At 43.3% G+C, this 11,481-nt stretch overlaps 1 protein-coding gene across 1 annotated transcript; it reads right to left on the bottom strand.

Moving 5' to 3' along the window:
* Window positions 1-6,145: 6,145 nt before the first annotated feature.
* On the bottom strand, window positions 6,146-10,546 carry LOC121080450. The gene is made up of 4 exons (XM_040578465.1): window positions 10,387-10,546; window positions 7,141-7,241; window positions 6,508-6,967; window positions 6,146-6,360 (listed from the first exon to the last, which is right to left on the bottom strand). Exons 1-4 carry the CDS (start codon window positions 10,544-10,546, stop codon window positions 6,146-6,148), a joined length of 936 nt encoding a protein of 311 aa, XP_040434399.1.
* Window positions 10,547-11,481: the final 935 nt, after the last annotated feature.

Raw genomic sequence — 11,481 nt, 5'->3', positions numbered from 1 at the left:
CTTCCAGCCACTCCACAAATCCCCCTTTTTGTTTTTGAGCAATCCAGAACCCATTCTCAGACATCCGTTTAATTAACCCATTCATTATGCGTTGCAAACATTGAAACAAACAAGGAAGTAACAATATCAAAATCAAGAACACTATTAACACTACCAATGCTCCTTTAACTACAATCTGCAACCATCCCCTTAGCCCGAGGCTATTGAGCCAGTCAGAAAAAGTATCATGTCCTTCAGTAACATGCTTCATATTCTCACGCAGTGTTGCTAATTGCTGAGCTATGCTTTTTGAGTGATCAGACAAATTGAAACAACACATCCCTTCAAAATCTTCACAACCATGTCCATGTGCTAACAATAAAAAACCAATGGCAGCTCGATTCTGCAAAGTAGCATGTCTAACACCCTCTACATCAGTAAGTAGCTCACTTATCATTCGTGTAGTCAAATTAAATTGTTTCTGACCCCAACATGCTAAGCTACATATATTTTTTGCATTCATGGCTGCCATTCCTCCTGGAAGAAAAATAGATGTGGCTATAGCAGCGGCTACCGATGGCAGCTGTACGTTGTCATTACATGTATCATCAAAAGTTCGAATGGATCTGCACAATCTCCCATGATCCCTACTGACATTTAATAAATCTTTCATGTGAGGAGCAAACAATGTTAGCCGTCCAAGGTAACAAGGCCCACCAACAGGTTGCATGGGAATACTGGGCCATGCTCTATTTCCACAAACCAGAAACACTCCTGGCGGAAGTTTAAAACCCCCTGTGGTGCTTACATGTAACCCTCCTGTTCTCAAGTTACTCCAAAGAGAATGCCCTGTGACATTTAGATAACCTACATACTGGCCCTGTTCCCCTTGCCTTGTAAACCAACTATGCCACGGTTTATCAAACCAGATCACCCCTGTACCATCTACTGGTTGGAGCTGTGATGACATGCTTTTACAACCTGGCATCGAGGTTGCAGTAACATTAACATATTCGACAGGCACAACGCTAGCCAATAAGTCTAACTCCTGTAAAGGTAACTGATGTAATTTATTTAAATTTTCAATGACCGTTTTCTGCCAAGCTGCGCCACGCATAGAGGGCCAAACATATCTGCCGTTTGGGCTTAAACAAGAACCGCTTTCTCTGTTAGCCAGGTTTACGCTCCGTGGATTCCAATACCCATCAAAGTTGGTTTCATTCTCCTGCAAAGGAATACCAATCAAACAGGTTCAAAAAGGGTTATCTGCTTGTTGCAAGCTCAGACAAAAATCTGTTACCTCAGCTGTATTTGCCCATGTTACCCAAATATTCGTTCTGGGTAAAATGTCAAAAATCCCCTCACTACCTGGTAGAAAACAAATCAACATAACTATGCTCCACGTTTGAGGTGTCACCATCATTTTGCCTCCTTTTTCCAACTGCTCCAATGCACCTGCAAGCTTCAAGGAATGTTTATTCTAATTCTACAAATCCTGTCAACTATCTTATTATTCTGATTAATACACTGCAAAGCTAAGCGTCTTAAAAGCCTGAAACTAATTTCTACTAAAAATCCTTCACCCAAGGTCCTTAATTAAGCTTAAAACCTCAAGAAAACTACTGTTATTCTCTAAGTATTCGCACTTGTCTTTCTATATTAACAGCAGATTACCAATATGCTAACACACCTACAAAGTCAGACAACCCACTCGCTTCAGAACAAAACACAACCCGATCATTACGTGAGTGACATTTAAACACACTATCCCGATCACATGCACGTGCGACTCTCCAAGTCTTCTTGTCACGCTATGTGCAATGTATTAAAACCCAAGGTCGACAGTTCAGACCACATTCTCTACAAGCTGTGTCATTTTTCTTGATCTGTTCTGAGCTGAGCGTCTGTGTTCACATGGGGTCAAGACCAAGTTCAGTTGATGTTGGTGTCGTTGAAGTGCCTCAGGATGTAAGACTACCGTTGATATTGACCCATGTCCTGTAAAACATAAGAAATTAAACCTGATCCTCTACTTCAACCTGATCCTCTACTTCATTACTCTTAAGATCTCCTTTCCAGGGCCGCACCCAGCGACTTGGAATCCATCTAACACCGGTATCTGTAACAACACAAGCATATCCTCGCCCCATCATTTTTAGTTCCACGGGTCCCTTCTATTCTCCTGTAGAGACATCTCTGTATTGAACAAAACCACTATTTCCACACTGGTTTACCCCAGATCTCAAACCCAAACTATGTATTATTACTGGCGGTTCATTTTTATCACCTGTAGACTGTAAATAGTTCAATACATATATCGCTTTTGCAAGACACTCTGCTGGACCCAATACCTCTCCCCCTTTTTTTTTGCAAAAGCGCTTTCAGTGTTTGATGCGCTCATTCCACAGTGGCCTGTCCCGTGGGAGAGTGTGGTATGCCTGTGATATGACGTATACCCCAAAGTTGACAAAAATGAGTAAAGTTCCAAGAAGCGTAGGCCGGGCCATTATCAGTTTTGATTTGTGCAGGCACTCCAAGTGCCATAATGGCAGCATGCATATGTTTAATTACATGCCGTGCTGTTTCACCAGCTTGTGCCGTTGCCCAGAGTGCTAGGGGGAAAGTATCAATTGAAACATGCACATATTTAAGCCTGCCAAATTCTGGGATATGAGTTACATCCATCTGCCAAAGTTGTAGGGGTCGAAGCCCTGAGGGTTCACCCCCAAACCAAGGCCAACTCCTGCCTTCTGACAATCAGGGCAGGACTGTACAATTTCTCTAGCATCAGCCACAGGAATGTGAAATTGCCTGGCCAACACTTTTGCTGACTGGTGAAAAAACTCATGTGATAACCTAGCTTGTTCAAAGGTTTTAACAACAGCCTGTCTAGGCTGGAGCGACAAGCTGATCAGCCCGAGCATTACCTAATGCGAGACCTCCACATTTCTGATGACTGCGAATATGCACAATAAAATATTCGTCCCAACGCTGGTTCAAAAGTGTTAACAATTGTAACAACAGAGTATACAATACAGGATTTCTCACAGGTTTCACCATACTATGTTCCAAACGCTGTACCGTACCCACAACATATAATGAGCCTGATACTACATTAACAGGTTCTTGAAAACAGTGCTGAAATGCCCAAATAACAGCTTGGAGTTCTAAAGTCTGTAAAGAGTCTCCAGTCACCCCAGGGAGTAGTTTATGTTCCCAAGTTTCTCCTGCTTTCCAGGTGACTGAAGCTGTCCGAGATTTTCAACCCAGCATCAGTAAAAACAGTTATCCCTTTTACAGGAACCTCTGATCGCAAAGGGAAATGTTCAATGTGCTGATGAGATAACAATGGCAAAAGTTTGTCCGAAGGGTAACTGTTAGTGAGAGTTCCCAAAAAAACAGCAGCTGCTATTTGAAATTCTGTTGAAGCAGACAACAGCCAGTCCAAATACAGCTGAGACACAAGTACATATATAACTGTCGGTTCGAGGCCTGAGATATCTACAATTCACTGCCTGCCTTTGATAATAAGCTGTGAAAACAATTCAGGACGTGTAACTGCTGCGGGCATTCTGGGCGAGCGGGAGTCAGATTCAAATACTCATGGAGTTCAAGATCTGATCCGTTTATTGTACAAACCAGGCACACTTTTATAAGGCACTCTATAAACGTGTGATAATATGATTGGCTATTCTACAAGCGTATAGTAATATGATTGGTTAACAATTGTTTATTGGCAAGATTTCTGTTTCTACTTTTTCAGGCACGTAGGCTCCTTCCTGTTGTTTCCCAGCTCCTCTTATCGCGTCCTGCTGGCCCTGGTTTTGTGCAAGCACCCGCAATTTGTTCCTCCCTCTTCATTCCACTGTTCTGATCGTGCCCTCGTCTTATTTCTTCAGTATTTTTCCACTTGCTTCAAAGTTCAGTATAATCATTCAATACAGCAAGAGCCCCAACACCTCCCCCTTTCTTTTTAAATACAGCATTAATACTGCGTTCCATACAGCTTTGGAAACATTGTAAAAGACAAGGCACTAAAAGTAACAAAAGAATAACAAACAACAATATACTATGCAAAGCAGAAGCAAAAGCAATATTCATTAGGCCTATTCCTAAAAATAATGCCATCGTTCACATTTACAATGATGTTGTATTATATGAGATTCAAAACTTTTTCTGATAATGCGAACCCAGAAGATGAGTTCGTTTCGATGTTCTGCTAAAAATATCTGTTCGAAGGCTTCATAAGATTGTAAGGCCTCGTTTATACCTGAAAAAGTAGGGGCATGTGTCCCAGTAAGAAGGGAAAAAACGCCGGAACCAAAACGTAGGAAAACCTTCCGCCTATATGCTCCAACCCTTTTACAATATCCACAATATAGAGTAACTGTTGAATTACAAGAAGTAGCACATATAGGACAAGAATTTTCTGTTTCTATCGGTCCTTGCCCAAAAAGATCCTGCAACGCACGCACAATACGGTCACAGTGTAACAAAGACAATTCACCGGAGGGTAATTGACATTGTATCTCCCGAGGTAACTGCTGCAAGATGGGCAGAATAATGTATGTTAACTTATCTACAAGCCGCTTTTCTTCATTTGGTCGTGGCGGTCGGAATAACCTTTCTCGATGCTGTGCCCACTGAGCCCACTGATCCCTCCTGTTCATTTAGGAGTCAATCCTGTCGTAGTCACCCTGCTCTTTCTTTTCAGTGGGTCGGTTTTCAATCCACGGGCGAACTCATTTTGCTGGAATCCACTTGGTCACTGCCCCTGTGGAGATACATGCATAACCCCGACCCCACGTTAATAAATTATGAGGCCCTGACCAACAATTTGAGACAGGGTCAAATACCTGGACAGCTATGTCACGATTTGAAAAATCGTTGGGATTGTTAGAAAAGTGATAGAAAATCGGCTGTTCAGTACATTCCGTTCTGGGATTCAACCAGTTCAGTACATAGCATGCTTTTGCCACTATTACATGAGGACTCCTCTCCCCCTCTTTTCGAAAAACAGACAGGTAATGTTTCAATGATTGATGGGCATGTTCAATAATTGCCTGACCACCAGAATTATTCGGAATTCCGGTAACGTGCTTCACCTGCCATTGCAGCAAAAAGGTCTTTATTTTGGCACTAAGATATGCAGGGGTATTATCTGTTTTTACCATATCTGGGCGGCCCAGCACAGCCATGGCTGACGTCCAATGCTGAATACAGGCAACAGCATTGGTAGATTTATGAGCAGTCGCCCAAATAGCTTTCGAGCAGGTATCAATCGTGACATGGACATATTCAAATGGGGTGAATTCTGTAACATCAGTTTGCCAGATTTGTCGAGGTTGTAACCCTCTAGGATTTGTACCTTCCTGTTGAAGAGGTGTTAACCTGGCACAATCAGGACAGGCCGCTATGACAGTCCTAGCGTCTTGACGAGACAGACCAAACTGTTTTTGGAGAGACCGGGCAGATTGGTGAAAAAAGGCATGTGACTCTGTTGCTTGTTTTAGAGGAGAATTTTGTAATACTGGGGATGCCACCTGAGTGTCTATATAAGCATCCTGTTCTTTTTCAGGGGCTAGTGTGTGAGGGCTGGCTATTAAGAGATCATCCATATAATGATAGGTAATAAGGTTAGGATTATTCTCTCTCCAAGATTGTAGAGCTAAATCCACAAACCACTGACATATTGTTGGGGAGTTTTTCATACCCTGAGGTAGTACAACCCACTCATACCTTTTTGCTGGAGCGGCACGGTTTATAGCTGGCACTGTAAATGCAAATTTTTCACAATCATCCTCATGCAGAGGAATAGTGAAAAAACAATCTTTTAAATCAATAATTAATAGGTCCCAATTTTGTGGTAACATAGTGGGAGAAGGCAGCCCAGGCTGAAGGGCACCCATGTCAACCATTTTTTCATTTATTGCTCTTAAATCATGTAATAATCTCCATTTTCCTGATTTCTTTTGAATTGTAAGAATGGGTGTATTCCATGGGCTAACAGAAGGTCTGATGTGGCCTAAATCCAATTGTTCTTGGACTAATTCTTGAATGTGTTGCAGCTTCTCTTGAGGTAAGGGCCATTGATCAACCCATACGGGAGTTTCTGATTTCCATTTTAATTTTAAGGTTGGGCGAGAGCTGCTATCAATGGCCCCAATCAAAAATCTGTAGAGATTCTCATTCCCCATTGGGAAAGTACATCTCTACCTAACAAGGACAAGGATGTGTGTAGGACATAAGGTTTTACCCATGCTTGATGTCCTTCTTGATCCATGAAAAGAATGAAGTTTTTACTGACCTGTGTCAGACGACTTCCCCCAATGCCTGAAATGGTTGAACCCGCACTATCTAATTCCCACATGGTAGGCCAAACTGAAAAAGGAAGAACAGTAACATCAGCACCAGTATCAATCATCATTGAAACATTAGGAAGATTAACACCTTGTGGACCAGATATCTTAACATTACATTTTGGCCGCTCGGCACCAATAAGTTGACAAAAGGCAATGTTAGGCATACCCGTTGAGCCAAATGCACCTTGACCCCTGTCCTTTTCTCCTTTTTGAGGGACAGTAGCTTGGAATGGAATGAGCTGTGCAATAGTGCTTCCTGCTGGAATATGAACAGGTGGAGAAAAAACTTTTACCATAATTCCAATAGGTCCGGTATAATCGGCATCAATACAACCAGGAAGAACAAAAATCCCCTTTTTTGACGCAGAAGAGCGTCCTATAAGGAGTGCAGATAAACCATAACCCAAAGGACCACTAACTGTAGAAGGAAGTACATGTACCTTTTCATCAGTGATATTTACAGGTTCTGCCACGGCCAAATCGACTCCTGCGCTTCCTCTGGTGGCTGAATACAGCTCGCCGAGGCAGCCATGAATTTTGTTGGGTTCTGGGGATATTTCTTGGCCGCGTCCCTCAGAACGCGGCTGTTCCCGTTTCCCGGAACAAAGAGGGGTGTACCATCTTTTCTAAATTTTGAGCGACAATCGGCCGCTTTATGACCAAATTTTCGACAACGCAAACAATTTCCCTTCAACAGAGACTTTCCTCCTAGATTCTTTTTGCAGTCACGTTTAAAGTGACCTTCCTGTCCACATTGATAACATTTTGGCTTAAGACCCCGGTCCCCTCGGCCTTGTACCTTGTTGTTGTTTAGAGCTACTGCTAGAGCATTGGCATGTATTTTTGCCTTTTCCTCTTCCTCAACCAGAGGAGCCCTTGCGCATGCCTCTATCATTTGAGCTATGGATGCCCCAGGGGGTAAGGATGCTATAAGTTGCTTACAAGTGACATAGAAACAACATTAATTGCAGGAGAGTGTTATAATCTAACGTTCCTCCCTCCTGAGGCCATTTTGCATCACTCCGCAATTTATACAAAGGCCACCACTGATTACAATATTTAATCCATTTCCTTCTATTTTCGGTACCACCATGTCCTACGATATCACTCCAATGTTTTAATATACAACCCAAGGGCGATTTTTCACAGGGCTTACTCCTTCCATTTCCCATTTTACAATTTTAATTACTTTTTCTCCGGTCGCCTTAGCCACCCAAGGTCGGAAACACGGATAGAGCTCCTTGCTCATATTGCACTCAAACGCGTGTCTCAAGCACTCTTGCACTCACACTCAGTCAAAATAATTAAGCTATACACTGAAAATCAAAATGCGCATCTCAATCACACCATTCACACTCTCCGGGCAGCCCTCAGTCACACAAGCAGTATGTTGTACGGTACTGTGCACTTATGTACAACTTTTAGGAACACTGGCAGTTCACAAAGTATGCATTTCAATGAACAATTGCCAAAAAACAAACAACAAACAAACAAACAAAAAAAACAAAAAAAAAAAAAACCCACATTTTTCCTGGTCTTAAGCAGAGTGTTAAGTTTTCCGCTATTTGCCATGAATTACCAGAATATTATTATTTTTCAAAATACATTTCATAACTCCGAGTTTTGAACATGTAACAAGACAACACATAGAACAAACAAGACACAGAGCGCTATTTCAGTTGTTACATTCTAGGAATTCCCCAATTGTTAAGACAACCTAAAGGAAGTTTTCAGCTTCCCCCCCCTTTTTTTTTTTTTTTTTTTTTTTTTTTTCTCCTCCTGGGGACTGCGCTGCGCGCCGGACGTCTCCGTGCGTCTCACCAGCCGCCCCGTTACTAAACATACCGTTTTATCCGCGGATCCAGGGGTTCTCTTCTGCTCCCGGGTGAACAGCTGAGAAGAGGAGGCTCCTCCGAGGAAATCTCCCGGGGCGCGCCTAGGAGCGTCCGCTCCGCAGCTGGTCCCTCAGCCGAGCAGAAATCCTCCTGCCTGGCTCGTCAAAACTGACGTGCGGCATTTGACTCTATAACTCGAAAGTTATAAAGTAGGTATGTTTATTGCGCGCAGATGCACGGGGGATCGCTCCTCCAGAAGCGTGCATACCCGAAGTGACGAACCATCCCACATTTATACAATGAAACAAATGAATATTCAATTAACGCCTATACATATTCGTTACCTAAACCCCGCTTCCTATGTTAATTAGCTTATCAGTCCGTTTCCTGGAATGTGGTGGTCTTGCAGGTTTGTAGGTGATTCATGTTCTTGTGACCATCCGATCTTCTCCAGCAAGGAGACTTAACACTCCCTCCCTCTAGATAGCATTGGAATATCTCGCATCCTTTTCTCATTTTTTTTTTTTTTTTTTTTTTTTTTTTTAATAGCCCCTTTTGTTAGAGGAAGAAGGGCAGGCGTCTCCCCAAAACTGTAGTTGTCTCCTCAAAGCTGTGTGCCTATGTGACCAGACACCGCACCCATGACTAGTCACCATACCCACATTCCTTGAGCAGACATATACAATCACAATCGATGTCCATTGTCCCCATTTCACACTATTTCTCCATATCAAAATTACTTTATGTAATGCCAGAAACATCAGTCTCAGGATGAAATATAACTTACAACTTGATTTCAGCATTGCTCCTACCAGGTTTGTCCAAAGTCACACAATCATCTTAAAGTAGCCAGAGGCCATGGTGCATTTTAACACTGGTCAGGAAGTCAGATCTCAACTTTCACCTTTGCAAAGACAAACATGCTTCAAAAAATGCAGTCTGTTATTTAGGAGCTGGTGGAGCTGTGCCGTTCCCACCCCAGCAGTTTTACATCCAGTACTCGCAATTGCCGGTATTAATGTCTGTCTGCCGCTTGCCGTTTGTTCCTTATCAGGACACCAGGGTGGTAATTCATCATCTAATCCCCACGCTATTCGTTCAGCAGTAGTCATTACTGGATAAGCTTTAGATGTATAATCAGGGGGATTTTCACACGGAGGTTGCCCCTCTGGCTCTTCCTCCGACTGAGCAGTAGGATCGCCGGGAGGCCGCACTGCAGCTTTAACAGCTGCAGCGACTTGCACCTCGCCGTGTAACTGCGCGGCCATACCCCGTACAGCCCGATACGTGCGAGCCAAAGTCTTTACCCCCTTAGTCCCGACTTGCACAGATTCCCACAAGTCCTCTCCCACTTTCTTCCATGTTTCATTATTATATACATCTTGCGTAGAAGCAAGGTAACCACGGCGGCGACTCCAACATAGCAGATCAATTACTGCCTGCCGTGAGACTGGCGTTTCATTTTTCTCTGCCAGTTTCATCAAACTGTCTACGATTGCTTTTTCCACCACTGATGCAGTGATCCCCATCTTGCTTGTTTCCTGACTCACCGGTCAGCCGTGCACGTTCCGCCTTTCTTCGGGCGCCCAGCTCTCTCTCCGCTGGCAGCAGGATCCTCGCCGGCTCCGCAGCTTGTAACACGATCCTTAATGAATCTTCCTGACTCTTCGACCGATCCACACGTCGGGGTCACCAGATGCTGCGGGCATTCTGGGCGAGCGGGAGTCAGATTCAAATACTCATGGAGTTCAAGATCTGATCCGTTTATTGTACAAACCAGGCACACTTTTATAAGGCACTCTATAAACGTGTGATAATATGATTGGCTACTTTACAAGCGTATAGTAATATGATTGGTTAACAATTGTTTATTGGCAAGATTTCTGTTTCTACTTTTTCAGGCACGTAGGCTCCTTCCTGTTGTTTCCCAGCTCCTCTTATCGCGTCCTTGCTGGCCCTGGCCTTGTGCAAGCACCCGCAATTTGTTCCTCCCTCTTCATTCCACTGTTCTGATCGTGCCCTCGTCTTATTTCTTCAGTATTTTTCCACTTGCTTCAAAGTTCAGTATAATCATTCAATACAGCAAGAGCCCCAACATGTAACCACTGTCTTTCTGGGCTGGAAAGGAAGAAAAACCCATTCCAAAATTCGTAAATGCGGTCTCCCTTCTCCCAGCTGGATAATAATCCCTAATGGGTGTTCTCGCTCACCTCCTGAGTTAATTGTCATAAAAGAAAGAGCATGGTCATCTAGTCGTCTGTGAGCATAAGTTGTCACTATCTTATTAGTGATCACCTGCAATGCCTGTTGCTGATCCTCATTCAATCGACGGCGCTCCTGAGCCTGCGTAGATGCTCCCAGGAGTGGCATCAATGGTTTCAGGTCATCGTTCGTAATTCCGCAGTTATTACGAACACACTGGATATCTCCATTAATTTTTGCACATCAGACAATGTTTCTATTGCTGTGTTAATTTTCACTTTCTGAGGTCGAACCATTCCATTTGTAAGGATCCAACCCAGGTACAACCACGGCCCTTTCTTTTGAATTTTCTTTGGGGCTATCTTCAACTCCCTTTTTCCAAGACTATGTGTGAGCTGACATAAAATCGTCTCAGAATCCAGCTGTTTTCCTGCAACCAAAATATCATCCATGTAATGATAGATAAGTAAATGAGGACACTGTTTACGAATTGGTTCTAAAGCCCAGGCAACAAACAATTGACACATCGTAGGTGAGTTTTCCATTCCCTGCAGCAACACCACCCAGTGATATCTTTTTGCTGGCTCTGCTTTATTTATCGATGGCACTGTAAAAGCAAACCTTTCAGCATCCTGTGGATGTAAAGGAATTGTAAAGAAATAGTCTTTCAAATCGATAATCACCAAATCCCAATCCTCTGGTAACATAACCGGAAAGGGTAGCACGGGTTGTAAGGCGCCCATATCACACATAACAGCATTGATTGCTCGTAAGTCACGTAACAGATGCCATTTCCCAGACTTCTTTGGGATTGTAAAAACTGGGGTGTTCCATGGACTAGTTGAAGGCACGATGTGTCCAGCATCTAATTGTTCCTGCACCAAATTATTAACAATCTGCAGCCGATCTTACTTTAGCGGCCACTGATCAATCCAAATTGGATCATCAATTTTCCAGCTGATTTTTAGAATCGGCTGCTCAACAGTGGCCGCTCCTAAAAAGGCAAAGTAACGAGCCGGGCTCCCACCTGACTGAGCAGATCTCTTCCAATTAGTGCCACAGGCAGGTGCATTACATAGGGACGTGTAGTTACTACCCTACCA

The sequence above is a fragment of the Falco naumanni genome, chromosome W (genome assembly GCF_017639655.2).
Source record: "Falco naumanni isolate bFalNau1 chromosome W, bFalNau1.pat, whole genome shotgun sequence".
NCBI lineage: Eukaryota > Metazoa > Chordata > Aves > Falconiformes > Falconidae > Falco > Falco naumanni.
This window is presented reverse-complemented; position numbering and strand designations above follow the sequence as displayed.

Coding starts and splice junctions, on each gene's coding strand:
- LOC121080450 (XM_040578465.1), bottom strand. CDS start 10,546: ATGCCACTCCTGGGAGCATCTACGCAGGCTCAGGAGCGCCGTCGATTG. Junction 6,968..7,140: donor TAGCTCTAAACAACAACAAG/GTACAAGGCCGA, acceptor CTCAAAATTTAG/AAAAGATGGTACACCCCTCT. Junction 6,361..6,507: donor AGGTGCATTTGGCTCAACGG/GTATGCCTAACA, acceptor TTCCTTTTTCAG/TTTGGCCTACCATGTGGGAA.